Below are 16240 nucleotides of genomic sequence, written 5' to 3' on the forward strand. Positions count from 1 at the left end.
TGTTTCATTTACATATTACATGCACCATTATCGTCATCAATTCAGAATAGTTTGGGTACACATGTCTTTTTGTATCTTGTCTCAATTAGAACTATAGTAACACGAAATTGAGCTATATTTGTCTTCCACATAACATTCGCTTAGTTTTAAGTATACATTGTTTTTCAATTTTACGAGGCACAAGTTTCATAATAGATGTGATAACAATTTATTTACATATGTACAAATAACATTTTATATCATCTTTGTAATACGTTAAGTTATATTATTTAAAAATTCGACATTTTTGGCGAGTATTAAATAGTACAACACGAAATAAATTTATAATTAGCTTAATGATAACTTCGATGAAATTAATATAAAATCGTTTCCTATGTTTTCTTTTTTTCGTTTCGTTATAAACAGTAATATAGTACAGTTTCACAATATATACGTGCACGCGAAATACATATATGTATAGTAAAAATTCAAATATATATCACAGATTGATATTTAAATATTGTTCATTGTTGTGACATTTATATTTATCTTTTTATTATAATGCAAAGGAAGCATACAAATTCCTTAAATATATAGAAGAGTTTTAGTTTTATATCATTTATAAAATATACTTAAAAACAAACGAATTCTGTATGCTTCAATTTCTTTGCAATATATATATAAATTTTCATTATCTAAAAGTACTTTAAATCAATTTATGTCCCTATCGTAAATAGAGAAAGTTTTAATGCTTCCAATTATGAAACAGAAATAAATAACATTTATGATGTCATCAAACGTTTGATTGTTCAAGATATATATGTATACATATGTAATAAATACTTATTATTATTATTATTGTTGTTGTTGTTATTACTATTATTATTATAAAAAGTTTTTCATAGTAACACAAACGCTTCAAAGATACAGTATCTTAACATTAGTAGCACCATTCAAAGTTTCATTTGTTTCCAATAAATCAAATATTATATAGAATTATTAAAAAGCACTTATAGAGATACACATCTACTATTTTAAATATTTTAATATAATTAAAAAACATTGTGATATAGACAAAATCATTTTTTAAATATAAAAATGATTGTTTTTCATGCTTACTATATTTTTAAATTTCTCTGTTTAACGATGTTATATATAATATATAAGTTATAGTATACAAACTGAAAAATCACTAGAAAGAAACATAATTAATTGTTGTCATGTAATATGATATAATTTTCGCTATAATATACAATCGCATATATTTTCATTTGTCAAATAGTACATTTCTTTCCTCTTTGTCTTATTAAATTACAAGAGAAAAGGCTATTTTGCACATCACTAGTACTGTAATGCAAAATTTTATTGATGCCATTTAAAAATTTAAAGATTCACCTGCGACGTGTTTCATTCGACTAGAGAATACTCTTCCATACGTCAATATACGTCATATGTCAATTACGTTTTATGCATTCTCGCTCTCCTTTGACTTACAAACCGTATTTTGCAAGGGAATGGAGAACAATTCCTCCCATGGAGATCTGATAGAAGTAATCACTATTTCAGCGGCACTAACGGAAACGAAATCTAAGACCCATGTTTCCTCTTGCCCCACTACTTCATCTAAAAAGTTTAGGGTGAGTGAAGAACTATAATGTTCCTAAAAATACAAAAATACATATAAGGATGCTAATTAAGTATGAAAAAGCAAATATTTTATTTTACGCAGTAGATATGAATATGTGAATTTTATCTATCAAACACAGGACAAACGGAAATCAATCTCAAGCTAAAAAGCACGATAACTCAATAAGCAGTTACACTATAACCAGCAGTGAAGGCTCCTAGGTTTATATAGACCTGAAAGGTTTACCATTTTGTATTTTTTTTTTAACTGTACAATACTTACTACTCCAACCAGGTTGCTCATTGCTTGTTCTCTTATTACATGCAGCATGTCTTTGTTGCCTGGAAGAAGCCACTGCATGTTGCATATCACCAAAACAGATGCGCTCACTATTAGACTGGACAATTTAAGTTGTACTTCAAGATCTTGATACTTCAATAATGCAGAAGAGAATAATGCAAGTTGCCTAACAGCATCCCCATCTTGATAATTTTTACAACTTTTTAATAAACGATGCATGAAGGTGGTACAATATTCTGATACTGTAAGCTCCACTTCATCGCAAATAGGTGATAACAAGAAATCTATCAGAGAAAACATAACTCATTTTATAATGAATAAAAATGCGGCTGTAGAGGTTCAAAATATGAAATAAATGCTTCTAATTTATTACCAGTAACATAAAATAGAAAGTTGAGCGTCCTTTGTAAATCTTGTAAAACGCACAGAAATGTAATAGTGGAACACGCTTCTTCGCTCATTTTGTTAGGTTGCTCCACTTCTACTAGGATACCTTGTTTGAATGGTATAGGTGAGAAGCGTCTTAATCTATCTATCGTCCAACTAATTTCTTTATGCAACCAACGTTGTGGATCTTCTCTATAACAGCCATGAAAAAATAAATAGATTTCCCTTAAATAAAACTATATTGAAATTTGATTTTATTTGATCATTACCCTTCTACTCCATCAATCTTAAGAATATAAACTTTTGATGTAGACAGAACTAAGCAACCAGGAAAAGTCTCTCTTGCATTTTGCATTAAAATTTCTGCCTGAAAATGAATTTTACATATGAATCATTAACACGTCTTTCGAAATTTTCATTTAAAGATGAAATTTTCCAATTTATAGATTTTAATATATTACCCTGAGGAGAAGTATAAGTTCCTCGTTCTCGTGTTCAAATATGTTCAAAATGATATGTAATTTTATTCTATGATCAATGCTGCTGAAGTCCGTATAAGAATACTGGATATTACTGCCCATAAAATGTGATGCTTCTTCTGGTTTCGACATTAACGGTTTATTACTACCAATCTTTATACTCTGAAGTAATCCTAAAATTGTTCGTTTAAGTAAGAATGATTTTTACTTAACATTATGAAAAAAGAAAAAGTACTAACCACCAAGCATAGATGTCAAATTAGTCACAGGCGTGAATTTTATCTCTTTGTCGTTACTGATAAGGGACTTTTCATCTGCATTAACTTGTCTAATTATCTTATTTTCGTACGCGGTACAAATACTGTCCGTTAAAGAACCTGTTCGGAGCAACGTTATTAAGAGCAGTACAAAATTTCATGTTGGAAAAATACAAAATAATTTCTACAAACCTGAGGAGCTACTCTCGGTTAAACCTGTCATGATTGGCACTGCATCTGGTATTGTTAGAAGAGATGGGGCAATAGCAGCACGTCTCTCCTCCGAAGAACGCTTTCTATGCGGTGTGAGGTGAGTTCTAAAATGATTAACATATGTATTATAAGAAAACATAAATAGAAGAATTAATATTTACAGAATATAGTATACCTTGAACCGTCATCTAGAACCTCAATGCTGCTTTGACTTGGATTGCTCAGTACTTCTATGTCACTTTCGTATTTTTTGTTGAACGTATTCGTGGATGGGGTAGATTCTCTCGACTCTTCTAAACTTGTCGCTGAACCTATCAATAATAAAATATTGTTGTATCTGCTTTGAATCTAATGTACATAATATTCATATTACATATATATATATATATTAGAGTATCCCATTTGTATCACGAAGTGGAATACTTCACTCATAATGTCTGCCTCAGTACCTTAATACTTTATAATAAACTACAACATACATATAGCCGTAATAAGAAAGAGACTCTGCTATTTAAGTCGCGATGCAAATGGGTTAGTATAATTCTAACATGTTAATAGAAGAATCTCAGAAGGTGCTCATACTTTTCTTTTTGTTTCTCATTTCATCACACGCAATACCAATAACCAATAAAATTATTGTTACTGTTATTATTTCACAAAAGGAACTTATTAGATATACAAATTATATTTGTAAAAAAGTCAAAAAACATTTTTGTTTCCAGGTTTCTACATAATTTTTCTTATAGCCAGCTCTTTTGAATAAAATACAATAGAGATGCTATAAAAGCTTGACAAATAAATGTATTATGAATACAAAAATAAAAATATGGGCCTACACTAATGTTATGTATAATTGTAAATATAGTCAAGCAACTAATAATATTACAGCTTTTTATATTTTCTTAATTGTGAAGGAAAGCTTGATAGAACAGAAGGTGCTGTAATTAAATTGTGGCTTGAAGCTTACAGCAGACTTGAGCTTGGGTGTGAGAGTCGGAGTGCACCAGAGAAGTGGTGACGGATATAGCTCCACCCTCCGTTCCACCTGCACCGGGATTAGTATGTTATAGTCCCAGTCAATAGTAAAATGCATGGGTAAAATGCAATTCAGCAATTACAAAAAGAATTAGTGCATTCACATTCAGTGAATTAACCCTAAGAATATTAATGGAGGGTTCCTCAAACCCACAACTTGAAAAATATTTAAGTTTTATATCTTGAAGTCCATGATGCCATAGGTAAAAAACAATGTTCATAAGAAAGGGAAACCCTATTCCGAAAGAAAAGTGCAAAAATCATGTCCATAGAAAACATTCAACAAATATAGTACTTTACCAATTATGTAATGTTAGAATTATTACATATATTATATATAATGATAGGATACTCAAGTACTACACATATAAAACACGTAGGTTCAAGGAACCTATACCCCACTTTAGACTTTCACATGATGGCTTACTGCTTAATATTCCTAGGATTAATAAACATTACTTCTATTGAAAAAGGAAACTTAAAGACAAATTAATATTACAAAAACTCAAACATTATATAAAACAAAATAATTATATGATTAACATTTGCTGTAGAAACCTCATCGATTAAACGGTTACAATAATTATTTTACAATTTGCAAATTAATCGATTTTTTGAACACCACATAATAACAATTAGGTTACATTGAGTAAACTGAAAATATATTATTTTTTATTATACAAAGAGAACTTTTTATTCGTGACTCTTTCCACTAAACGTTTTGTTCATTCGCATTCTTGCTTAAAATGTCAATTACATGCAAAAAGTCGAGTGAAACTTACCAATACTAGAGAAAGACTCTGAATGTTGTAAAGTGGGTTTCACTGCATTCTCAGAATTCTGATTTTTCGTCGCATATTCGAATGCATCGTCAGAAATATTATCACTTTCTACACCCGAAGTCGAAAGCTCGTCTGTTTCTATAACCAAGGTACTTCCACAAGTAGGACATTTTAATTGTTTCGCATCTAATAAAACATATTCCTTATAATTTCATATGCATCTTGCAATTTGCACATAATTTGTGATTTCTATCATCATTGAAAGTCATACCTGAATTTATGAAAGTAAGGTATTCCGAATCTTGAGAGAAATGAGTTGAACACTTCATACATTTAAAAACTTTCAACAGTATTGGCCTTTTCTTTATTCTTTCGTCAATTGTTTTCACTATTTTCTGTAAAACAATTCATTGCAGTCAATGCATGTATTATGCCTGTATTTTCTTATATTTTTACCTTCGCAGCATCCAGTTCTACGTAATATCTTCTATTTTGTCGATGTTCTCGAGTCGTGTCAAAAATAATATCCACCGTGATTGGCTCGCTTCTGCCTAATACACAGGATAACACAGAATTCGTTGACCAGGCATACTTTAGTTTCCCGGTAATTGGATCTCTCTCTTTTATATCACTATAATAAATTATATCATTAAATAACGTAGTCTTTTGGAAAATATACTATGAATTTATGTGTACCATTTGTCTAAATAAAAAATACTTACTCCATTGTTATTATTAAAAATAAATCTTCCAGTTCATCCTTATCCTTTTTTTTTTTAACTAGATACAAATCACCCGCTTCTAGATGTTAATAAAAATAAGTATTTGTTAATAATAATTTAACTATCTTTTTTTTGATAACATAAATGCACTTTATTATTTCAAAGAAAATACCTTCGTCCGGATCATATAGGGACTCGGGTGCGCTTACAAGTGCACTTGCTGCATTATCGGTTAATGGATCTTGAGAAATGTCCTGCTCTTCATTTAATACTTTACTTTGGCTTTCTTGTTCATCACTAACATGGCTAGTCTCTTTTATTACAATTTCAGAATTTTCCTTCATTTCAGTCTCCTTAGTCTTTGTTAAATCTGCTATAGAACTTTTTGTACTCAGTACAGTATTCGTAGCGTCGAAATGTTCTATCGTGTTTTCTGGTGTTAATACAGGATATGATGAATGCTCAAATCCCATAATATCTTGAACGAAAGATGCAGCATGACTACTTAACCACTTATCTTTCCCATATGTTTTACGTACTGCTAAGATTTGTTTTTTCGTTTCCAAATGATCCTTTGAAGTGTCTGCAGGAAAAAGTATTGCCTTTTATTTTAGTTTGTTGATACTATAACACTTTACACAATGAAACTAATATATCCTCAATTGGAGATTGAAGTAATTTACTACCTAAATAAGAAGTAGAAATATCAGATTCTGCTTTGGATTCTTTCCTTTCTTGATCATCTTCCGCAATAATGGCTTCTTTTATATTCGATTTCCTTTTACTTTTTGATAAACTCTTTTCTGTATCATTTAGCCCATCTGTAGATTTTCCTGCTATAAATTCGATGATTGTAGCTGTATCAATGGTGGATGTTGACAAACTATTGGAATTCACAGAATTTGACATTGAGGCCAGAAATTCGTTCGATGTAGATTGATCAGATCTGATCGTGAACAAATGATTCTCTGCAATTATTTGCTTTTCAGATCTTGAAAGTGGCAAATGATCTAAAACAAACTAAATCGTGAAATTTTATTCATATTTATGTAAAGTATAATTTTATTAAAATGTATCGCTTTTTACAATAATTAATGGCTTGTTTTAATTAGCAATATTTACCTTGCTATCACTTAAAGATGGATGTAAATATTTTATAGATAATAATCTGTGCTTTGGATGATACGACAAGGGGTTGCCTTCTAAGGATACCCATAGTAAAGCAGACATTTTTTCCAAAGGCCATAAAATCGAATGTTCCATTAAACAATTGTAAGATAAATCTAATTCCGTTAAACATTCCAAATACTGTAAACCTGTTTGAACCAAAGTAACTTGTAATACTTGTAAAATATATTTGAATATAGTACACATATGTATATAATTACCATTTAAATTCTCTATATAATTATTTTTCAGAACTAACACTTGTAACAAGTGTGATGCAGTTTTATTAAATGTAGGTACTGTCTCAAGTCTATTGTATCCAAGATTCACATATTTCAAGTTGGGTAAGCAAGACAATTGGTCAGCGGATGTTATTAAATTATGACTCAAATCTATTACTTGCAACCAAGGTGCTAGTTCCAAGGACGCATCCAATTGTTCAAGAGCATTATGTGGTAGTGCCAAATGTTTCAAAGAACCCCATACAAATCCAATACCTGCATCCCCACCGCAACTAACTGTACAAAAGTAAGGCATGCAATACCAAAAAAGACAATGTCCAGATGTAAAAGTTAGTTAAAAATGTGAAATAAGATTTTTCTGTTTGAGATTATTATATTAAGATTATAAAAATATAATAACTATTACAATTATACCTAACAATTGTTCCACTGTACAAATTCCTTTTCTACCAGCACAGACAATGCTCTCAACTTGACCTCTGATCCCTTGTAATCCTTTCACAGAATCTATATTAATTTTCTTTAATTCTAAATATTTCAAGTGCCTAAATTTAGTAATATCGACAGGGATTTTAGGATCACTTGGACAATAGGTCACTTTTAGTCCAATCGTCTTCTGTACAAAGTCATGTAGAAACTTCAAGTCACGAAATATATCTGTTTTCGAACTGTTGCACACTTGAAATGAAGCTTCTAAGTCTTCAGAATCATCCATGATCAAAGAAAAAGCTTCATTTAGATTGTACAACAAAGTGGATGACAAAGATAGCTTGCTTAATGCGCTTAATACTTTATCTCCATTTTGGTGAAGAAGTTTTCCTAATTCTACTATCTCTTGTAGATTAGCTTCGTGTTGAAAGTTATTCATCTTCGTTTTTGTTGTTGATTAAAAAATTTCAATAACACGATTAGAAATTATTCTAATGTGCCCTCATACCAATCTGAAAACAAAGCAAAATGAAAATATATCAATTCTATTGTATTTACAATCCAAGGATCTATCTGATAAATTAGTAACATTTTGAACATTGTACGTGAAGTACCGTCGAGAGAGGTGTAATAAATCCAAGAATAATTGAACAAACATTAAAGAGACGACGGGAAACTTACAAAATTATCGCACGAACGTTACGTATAAATTAGTCACTTGTAACGAACACATAATTAAGTGACAAATGGTACAAATACTACAACTCCACGCATGTTATCGCAAATGAGCAATAGAGGAAAATGTATCAACGATTATCAACGATCAACACCACGAAATGCCATCTCTCATTTTGTAATCGAGTAACCTTAATTTGCGTTGTTATTTTGTACGCAGCGTCACACAACGAAACGTTCAAAAATATACATAATATTTGTAGTTTCTATCATCTGACACGCACATTGCAACCAGTATACCGAAGAATTCACATAACTACGTAGCGGAACATTTTATAGACACACCATGAAAATCATTTCCACAGTACATGTATATATATAAAAACAAAGAAAAAAAAAAAAATAAAAAATGTTCCTGACCCATTTCTTGTCAAAGAATATAATTATCTAGTATAATTTATCTCGTCAGCAGTGCGACGGAGCGAAACGTACCTTGAAACGCACAAGGAATTTGGCGAATAATCACTTAGAAATTTCTAACGGGACTAAACAATGATAAAAGTGACATACTGTGTCTGTAATTTACATCATCGAACAAAACTGTGAATATTGTTGTCTTTATTGTCGTCTTTCGAGTTACGCTAGGTGGCAACACCAATCGGTTTTCTTTCGAGGGATGAATGGAACATGATAGCGACACGTACAATTTCATATGAATAGTTACGCATTAGAGAAACGAATTGCAACAAAATAGTTTCAAATCAAAATCTTATAAGAACTAGTTCCATTTGGTCATTTAGTTTTATCTCGTATTAATAACAGTACACAAGTTCAAGGTTTTTACCTCGACAGGTTAAGTCTTGCAGTTAACAAACATGAGAAAAGAAATTATTATTTGCGGTATATTTTTAATAATTCATGTGAACGCGGTTAACAATGCACAATCGGATAAAAAGAAATCGTGGCGGGACAAAGATATACGAGACATGACTGATGCGGATTTGGAACGCTTGTTAGATCAATGGGAGGTATGTCATAGTACTCTTGACCTTAATAAAGCTGTTTTGTTAGACTATGATAAACGAAAAGAAAAAATTTTGTGAAACTGTAAAATATTAAGATTTTTTTAAATAAAATTTTGTATAACATCCCTCGACTAATAGTTTTTATTATTGTAGTCTTGTTCAGATTAGTCCAATTGAATTCTTTAAGCTTTCCAACTTGTATAGTTGATTCTGTGAATTCAATTATTCATTTCTAATGCTTTGTTTTTTTAATGATGTTTTTGTAATAACAAAATGTTTACGTTTTTTTAATCAGGAAAATGATGAACCACTGGAACCGGATGAGTTACCAGAACACCTTAGACCTAGTCCAAAAATTGATATATCAAAGGTAATTTTAAAATATTTTCCCAGATGTTTTATGATTTACATACTCATATCATTTCTTGTTTAGCTTGATATGTCTAATCCAGATAATGTATTAAAAATGACAAAAAGGGGTAAAGGTGTAATGATGTTTGTGGACACCAATGAAGATATGTTGCCTGAAGATGCTGAGACGATAATGAAGATCTGGCAAACAAGTCTTCAAAATAATCATATTATTGCTGAGAGGTAATAGACTTGTTTTTGATACATTTGAACAATACATTTTTGGAAAGAACATTCATGATTAAAATGATTAAACTGCTTATAGGTACCCAATTGATCTGAAGAGATCTGTATTCCTTTTCCGCGAAGGCTCGCAAGCTGTGGATGCCAAAAATTATTTATTGCAACAACCAGAACTCTCTCATGTTACTCTTGAGGGTCAAACCTTTTACAGGGATCCAAAGAAACAGGTATAAAACCTGTAAAAATTGCATTAGGATTTATGAATGAATATGCTTTATATAAAAAATAAAGAAAAAGTCAAACTAACATATACTATGACTTTTTCAGAGTGCAAACATGGCAAAAATGCAGAAGATGGCAAGCAATCAAAATACCATTGAAGATTCGAGAAAAAAGAAGAAAGTGGAGTTGTAATTTGTTATCTATTTGGTGAACGTTTTTTAAAGATTAAATATTTTTTGTTTGTAAATTTTTATACTCTTGTATATAGATATTCATAATTAAATAAGTATAGAATAATTTTTGATACAAATATTTTTTTGTTCATGAATTACGGATAATACAATTAAAGTTATTTGCATTTATATCTTTTGTAACTTGATTAATGTCTCCAAATATTTGGGATAAATATTTATCCTACAGAAAAGTAAAATTCTTTCTACATGTTATTCTTATAGTAAAATAAATCATTTTCATACATTTAAGTAACATTTATCATTCATTATAACAATAATTGACATATAAAAACTAAATGAAATACCATCTTATCTAATTAAGACATGTATGAAGTATGTTAAATTAACGGAGGATTGCTCCATTTGTTTCGAAGTTAGATGCTTAATTATTTATTTAAACTAGTCTTGCTAGTTGGAGAATCCAACTGATTAGGGCTATCCATAGCTCTCACTTCTCTCTGTAACTCTTTTACCACAGTTGCAAGGGCATATGGATTTACACCGTTCTCGCACAGTCGGATGCATATACTTAATGTTGTCGGATCCAAGTTTGTATTTAGTAGTTTTGAAATTTGATAAAGCGTTTGAAACGTTTTGCGTGCAGCGTTTATCTGATGATGCACGGGTTCTGGCATGCTGCCTCGGTTTCGTTCTTTTCTATAAAATCGAAATTTAATAACACAATAAACACACTTTTTTATTGTGGAATTAGGTTATGTTTCCATACTTAAAAAGATTGTTTAAAAAATACGTACTCTCCGGTGTTAGACAGTTTGACGTTAAAATTCAATCTCAATTTAGGAATAAATACACAAGCATAACTTGCGAAGTAACGTCGATTAATTTATATTTTTTGAACGAACTCCTAATTTTTACGAATACCTGTGTGTCACCGTTTGAAGGGAAACTATATACAATAGTTTCCATAACAACCGCCAGAATGTTAAGGTTATGAACTATGAACTATGTCACAATAAATAAAATCATTGTTAACAAAAGAGAGACCATAGCAATAGATTACTTTGATAGCTTTGATTTATGTAAAGTTCATAATTTTATATATATTCATTGCTTAGAAATTAAAAGAAAAATATTGGTATTTACAATTCATTATTCTTCTATTTTTACGTATCAGAGAAAAGCTTGGGCAAAGGACGACACGATGAGCAATTATACATGCAAAAATGTTTAATTTTCTTGTTTTAATTAATAATGTATATGCGATGATCGAGCTCTACAGAAGAACTGGCAGTACGAGAATTAACTAACGTATTCTGCGTTACAGATGCAATGTATCACCAAATTATATGGAACGTTATTTACCTTGAAACGTTTCACTTTATAGAATGTATTTATATGGTGTTTAATACGATACGCGTACGCAAATAACCTTAAACATTAAAAAACAGTTCTAATTTATGCTAATGCATATTTTTTACAAATAAGTTAGAACCTCTTTTAATAATATATTAAGTTGATCCAAACGAAGATGAGATAACATGAATATATATTTCTTCTCAAACTGCAATCGTTCAAAATTCTTTGGCGACACAGCATCGATTGCTAATTAATGCATTTTAAGGGCTAATCTTGTCATACAAAACTGCTTTCAAGCTTATATAACTATAGAATTGTATATTCTATAAACTATATAACTGAATACCCCGTACGTGCTAGGTATCGCTATGGTAACAAGTTTTGATTCGTAACTCGTGTTTTACGCTACCGCAATTGGAATTAAACCTTGAACATATGAAAAGTTGTAGATAATTAACAATTACATCGGTTAATCAAGAAATAAAAACCTAAACGTTTATAACATTTCCATTGGTAATCAATTATTGGACACTTTTTTTGAATAAATTTATACGACAGAAGAAGAGGCAAATGAATAATACATAAACTCAGAACTAAGTAGTTTCTATAAATTGATACAATAAAAAATTTTAACTTACAGTTCAACATGATAAATTCTAAAGACCAATAAGGTTAATTACGAACTACGTTATCAGTAATGTTTATGAATTGACTAATTGCTACATCCCATTTACACAAGGCGTTCCGAAATATACAATACAATTGAAACCATTGATTAGTGGATGATTAAAAACAGTTTCGAATTTTTAATCGAAAAAAATATTTACTGGAAAAGAAAGAGATCGGTTATATTTCGAAATACCTTGCATAATTCGCTAGATATACAATCTAATAAGTATCTCAAAAATTTGATTCTTAAACGCGGGAACATTGACTTCACGTCTCTATAGTTTGAATTTAATGGTTGTCTCGATTTTGAAACGACCAATAAGCACGAACGATATGTAACGATCTAAATTACAAATTCTTTAAAGGAAAGTAATATATAATTTCTCATTCTTTCTAAAACGCGTTGACAAATTTATGTTAAATATTTATGGCGATAAATTTGAATTTTCACATTTATTTCCTGACGTAAATAATCGTTGAATATTTCTGTACGGAACTCATTCGTCGATAATGGATACTAATACAGAACTAATCCAAAAAATGTCTGTAAATTTAAATACGATGAAATATCTTTTATATTTCATGGCATAGAGTATTTCCGTATCTTCAATATTAATCATCTTAAAACAGAAAAGATTTGAACCAAGAACAATAAGTTCGTGTAACAATAAATTTATAACTTTTTAGCTATACGAAACGTTAAACAGTAATATGAAATTATTATTTCAGTTTATTTCATTTTATTTCTTGAACCGGAAGCACTCCATGTTCTTATGCTCATCGTCACCACTTGGTTGACTTTATTCTTAAGAACGTTTCTGGGTCTTTCACATGTACAAATATTTTTTTTTCTTTTTTTCTTTTAATTATAACATTCGTTGTTTCCTCCTTATAAAGTCCCCGTTTTGTTTTTCTTAGAAAATATGTAAAAATCGTTTAATATTAGATCGAATGCGATATACATGCATACTGTCATCAGAAACATCGATAGATTTGTCTTATATCAATTTCCCTCGTTTTCTTTTCTTCCTTTTTTTCTCTTTTTGCAGTACAGTGAAAAAAACGTTCGTTCAGGATTCGAAGAAACTCTCGAACAACCAGAAAATCTATTTTCAAAACTGTCCGCAACTCTTGTTTCGTCATTAATCGCAACAAATTCTTTTGTGTTCCATTTCGGATACAATTGACTTGAACAATTAGAGACCGCAGAAATAAACTGCTTTCAATTAATATCCACGACAGATCCTTTAGTGTATCGTGGATATATTTTATTTGCGCCTGCATTCACATTTAGGAACAATGGACAACGGATTCTTGATTGTAGTATACTTTCAGTTCTTTTGTCGGTATCATAACAAAACGTCTTAAATGGAGTTTAAGTATAATATTCCGTTTGTTTTTTTCTTGTGTTTTTCCTCTTCTCAACTCCTGAGAATTGGTTTCTCCGATCAAAAGATTTATTTCATTTTAAACACTTAAATGGAAAGGAACAAATTCAAACAATATTATGCAATGTGATAGATGGTAATTCAGAAGTAGCAGGATAGAAACGATTCAGTTTGCAGGTTCCATCTGAGCGCGATTAAACTATCATTATTTAATTACAATGTTGCCATAGGAACACGCCTAGCAACCTACGCGATTTCGTTTCCTATTAAAACACCGTGGTGAGGAATTTCATCGATTTAACAAGTAACAGTGCGAGAGTGCTACAAAGAGACAACAACGTTCAACAAACGGTTCTTAGATCCTAAGTTTATTTTAACTTGAGCCTCTATCTTCAATAATTTAAAACTAAAACGAAAGATACATATATACCTAATATATGTGTATATCATATATTGCCTAAAAAGTTCATGGCGAGGTAACTATCATTTTTTTTAGATCGTCTTTGCTAATTCTAGACCACTTGATGATTTTATAAATTAACGTCCCCCTTGTTTAATCAATAACAATTGTTGTTAACGATTTTGTAAACTGGCGCCTAAAAACTACAGGTACTCGTGGGACTCAACGAATTTACTAAAAGTTCCGTTCTACCTATAAAATACTTAATTACTTGTTATTTTTCGGGCTAATCTAGTTCAAATAAAGGGTAAAGGAGATTCTTTCGTATTAAATGTTACTGGCTATAAACAGGTGGAAAAAGACGCCTTGAAATATCATCGAGGAACATTCTAGATGTCTTTTTAAAGCTCTTCTAAAATGAATTTGGTATAAATGTGTTCGGTGGTGCACGTGCGAAATTCGAAGGAGTTGGAAAAGACACGCTTGGCGTTGTATATTAATAAAACGTTGTTGTATGTGTGTCTCGAAAGGAAAATGGTGGTGCGAGCTTTTAATCGACGACAAAACCGTTCGATTTTCTTCAGAACGAAAACGTTTTGCGAAGTTGCACAAAATATTCCTCTTCTCGTTCTTCCTTCTCTTATTTCCCAATTTCTTCTATTTTCGTCCTTGCTCTCTTTCATCATCCCCTTTAATTAATTGGTAATTATTGCAGTTCTGTTTCGTTGAACAAGAAATCATGGAAACCTCTCTTCGCCTCTTTATTGAACGCACGGCAGAGCTGAAGAAATGTCGATCATTGTGACCATGACAATTTAATAGCCAACTACCCTTATAATTGTAGAAATATCATGTTCTATGGAGATTTCCTGTAGTCTTGTACATTAAAATATATTCAGAATTGCGAAATAAAAATATCGATATTTCTCCGCTGCTAATGCTGTATTTCTAAATTCATGATTGAACCAGACTACGCAATCTTAATTACTATTACTATATAATATGGTTATGCGTCAATCGACATTAGAAAATTGATTCTCAGTTACCTCTTACGCCTACGATATAACTCTACAAACGATGTTGAAAAAACAGTTGAATCCTATTATGTATATCAGATACATATTGTATATTGGATGCACTATTTATGTAGTTTGATAGAGATAACAGAATATCGTCCTGCTGCTTCTTTCTAGGAGAACCACATTGTTTTCGTATACCTTTTTCCAATTTTTTAACATGTGCAATTGCCTCCAAACAAAGCTCAAATTTCTTCTCTACCTAAAGTGTTAAGTACGTACGAAACCAATGTTTTCTCAAACAGATACATTTTCCTTATCAAGTACAAGATGTTACTAAATTTATCATACAACAGTTCTTCGTGGAAAGAACATTTCATTTAAGATTATGTCGAGCACTTTTTAAGACTTGAAGGAGTGTGCTCGAAAAATTTAGAATATCTTTGTAGTACGTAATGTAACAATTTTTTTCATAAATTTAAATTAAAGTTTGCTTACATTTCCACGAAGAATTGATACCTGCTTGATTGCAAAATAGATTTAGAGACACCTTATACTTGATTAGTTGCTTCAGGTCGATACTTGTACTAAAATCTTCCGTATTAATCCCACCAACAGAAACGCGTCGTTAGTACTTTACACAGTCATATCTCAGCTCGTCGCTTACAAAAAGAAATAGAATAGCTTCTTTACGGTTTGGAGTTTGGCACGGAAGTGAAGCAAGACGAAAATGTAGTTTCGTATCGAATTCCTCTCGCCTTCGATATCGTAAAACACGACAGAATATTAAATATCATCGATATTTAAATGTTTATCCGTCGAAATAAATTCAAAGATCTCAATGAACTTGATATAGTATTCGTTTACTTTGAATTCTTCGAAGTCGATTTCCATTTCCTTCCTTAATTACTGATACATTTTTTCTTTCCTAATTAGTTTAAACTATTTACTCGTTTGATAAGTTTCAACTCGATTCAACGATTCTTAATATCGATTCCACAATTGACAAGTCATTCATCTCTCCCCTCCCCCTCCCAAAAAGGAGTACTCTATACTCCTGTTATAGTCTGGACGCTTAAATA

The 16240-nt window shown here is 30.8% G+C and overlaps 3 protein-coding genes across 5 annotated transcripts; 1 reads left to right on the forward strand and 2 right to left on the reverse strand.

Annotated features, from left to right (window-relative positions):
• Window positions 1-927: 927 nt before the first annotated feature.
• On the reverse strand, window positions 928-8923 carry LOC143430051 (serine/threonine-protein kinase 11-interacting protein). Of its 3 annotated transcripts, none has more exons than XM_076906024.1 (19): window positions 8301-8446; window positions 7605-8131; window positions 7170-7466; window positions 6904-7097; window positions 6468-6801; window positions 5954-6364; window positions 5782-5860; window positions 5516-5690; window positions 5331-5454; window positions 5060-5245; window positions 4210-4287; window positions 3418-3553; window positions 3222-3346; window positions 3012-3149; window positions 2755-2945; window positions 2563-2660; window positions 2280-2485; window positions 1889-2190; window positions 928-1639 (listed from the first exon to the last, which is right to left on the reverse strand). In XM_076906024.1, exons 2-19 carry the CDS (start codon window positions 8056-8058, stop codon window positions 1445-1447), a joined length of 3723 nt encoding a protein of 1240 aa, XP_076762139.1. In that variant the 5' UTR covers window positions 8059-8131; window positions 8301-8446; the 3' UTR covers window positions 928-1444. The 3 variants fall into 3 exon arrangements, with proteins under 3 accessions (XP_076762139.1, XP_076762138.1, XP_076762140.1); XM_076906023.1 differs by lacking the exon at window positions 8301-8446 and adding an exon at window positions 8787-8923 and having other exon boundaries at window positions 929-1639; XM_076906025.1 differs by lacking the exons at window positions 4210-4287; window positions 8301-8446 and adding an exon at window positions 8787-8923 and having other exon boundaries at window positions 931-1639.
• Window positions 8924-9075: 152 nt separating this feature from the next.
• Boca (LDLR chaperone boca) lies at window positions 9076-10388 on the forward strand. The gene is made up of 5 exons (XM_076906026.1): window positions 9076-9322; window positions 9615-9689; window positions 9753-9913; window positions 9996-10140; window positions 10241-10388. The coding sequence occupies exons 1-5, from the start codon at window positions 9170-9172 to the stop codon at window positions 10325-10327; spliced, it is 621 nt and encodes a 206-aa protein (XP_076762141.1). The 5' UTR covers window positions 9076-9169; the 3' UTR covers window positions 10328-10388.
• Window positions 10389-10462: 74 nt separating this feature from the next.
• Window positions 10463-11003, reverse strand: LOC143430053 (mitotic-spindle organizing protein 1). Its single transcript, XM_076906027.1, has one exon. It carries the CDS (start codon window positions 11001-11003, stop codon window positions 10755-10757), a length of 249 nt encoding a protein of 82 aa, XP_076762142.1. The 3' UTR covers window positions 10463-10754.
• Between the last annotated feature and the right edge of the window lie 5237 nt (window positions 11004-16240).

Source organism: Xylocopa sonorina, chromosome 12 (assembly GCF_050948175.1).
Source record: "Xylocopa sonorina isolate GNS202 chromosome 12, iyXylSono1_principal, whole genome shotgun sequence".
In the NCBI taxonomy this organism is placed as follows: Eukaryota; Metazoa; Arthropoda; class Insecta; order Hymenoptera; family Apidae; genus Xylocopa; species Xylocopa sonorina.

Coding starts and splice junctions, on each gene's coding strand:
- LOC143430051 (XM_076906024.1), bottom strand. CDS start 8,058: ATGAATAACTTTCAACACGAAGCTAATCTACAAGAGATAGTAGAATTA. Junction 5,246..5,330: donor CCTTACTTTCATAAATTCAG/GTATGACTTTCA, acceptor ATGTTTTATTAG/ATGCGAAACAATTAAAATGT. Junction 3,554..4,209: donor CACCCAAGCTCAAGTCTGCT/GTAAGCTTCAAG, acceptor TATTATTGATAG/GTTCAGCGACAAGTTTAGAA.
- Boca (XM_076906026.1), top strand. CDS start 9,170: ATGAGAAAAGAAATTATTATTTGCGGTATATTTTTAATAATTCATGTG. Junction 9,323..9,614: donor GCTTGTTAGATCAATGGGAG/GTATGTCATAGT, acceptor TTTTTTAATCAG/GAAAATGATGAACCACTGGA. Junction 10,141..10,240: donor ACAGGGATCCAAAGAAACAG/GTATAAAACCTG, acceptor TGACTTTTTCAG/AGTGCAAACATGGCAAAAAT.
- LOC143430053 (XM_076906027.1), bottom strand. CDS start 11,003: ATGCCAGAACCCGTGCATCATCAGATAAACGCTGCACGCAAAACGTTT.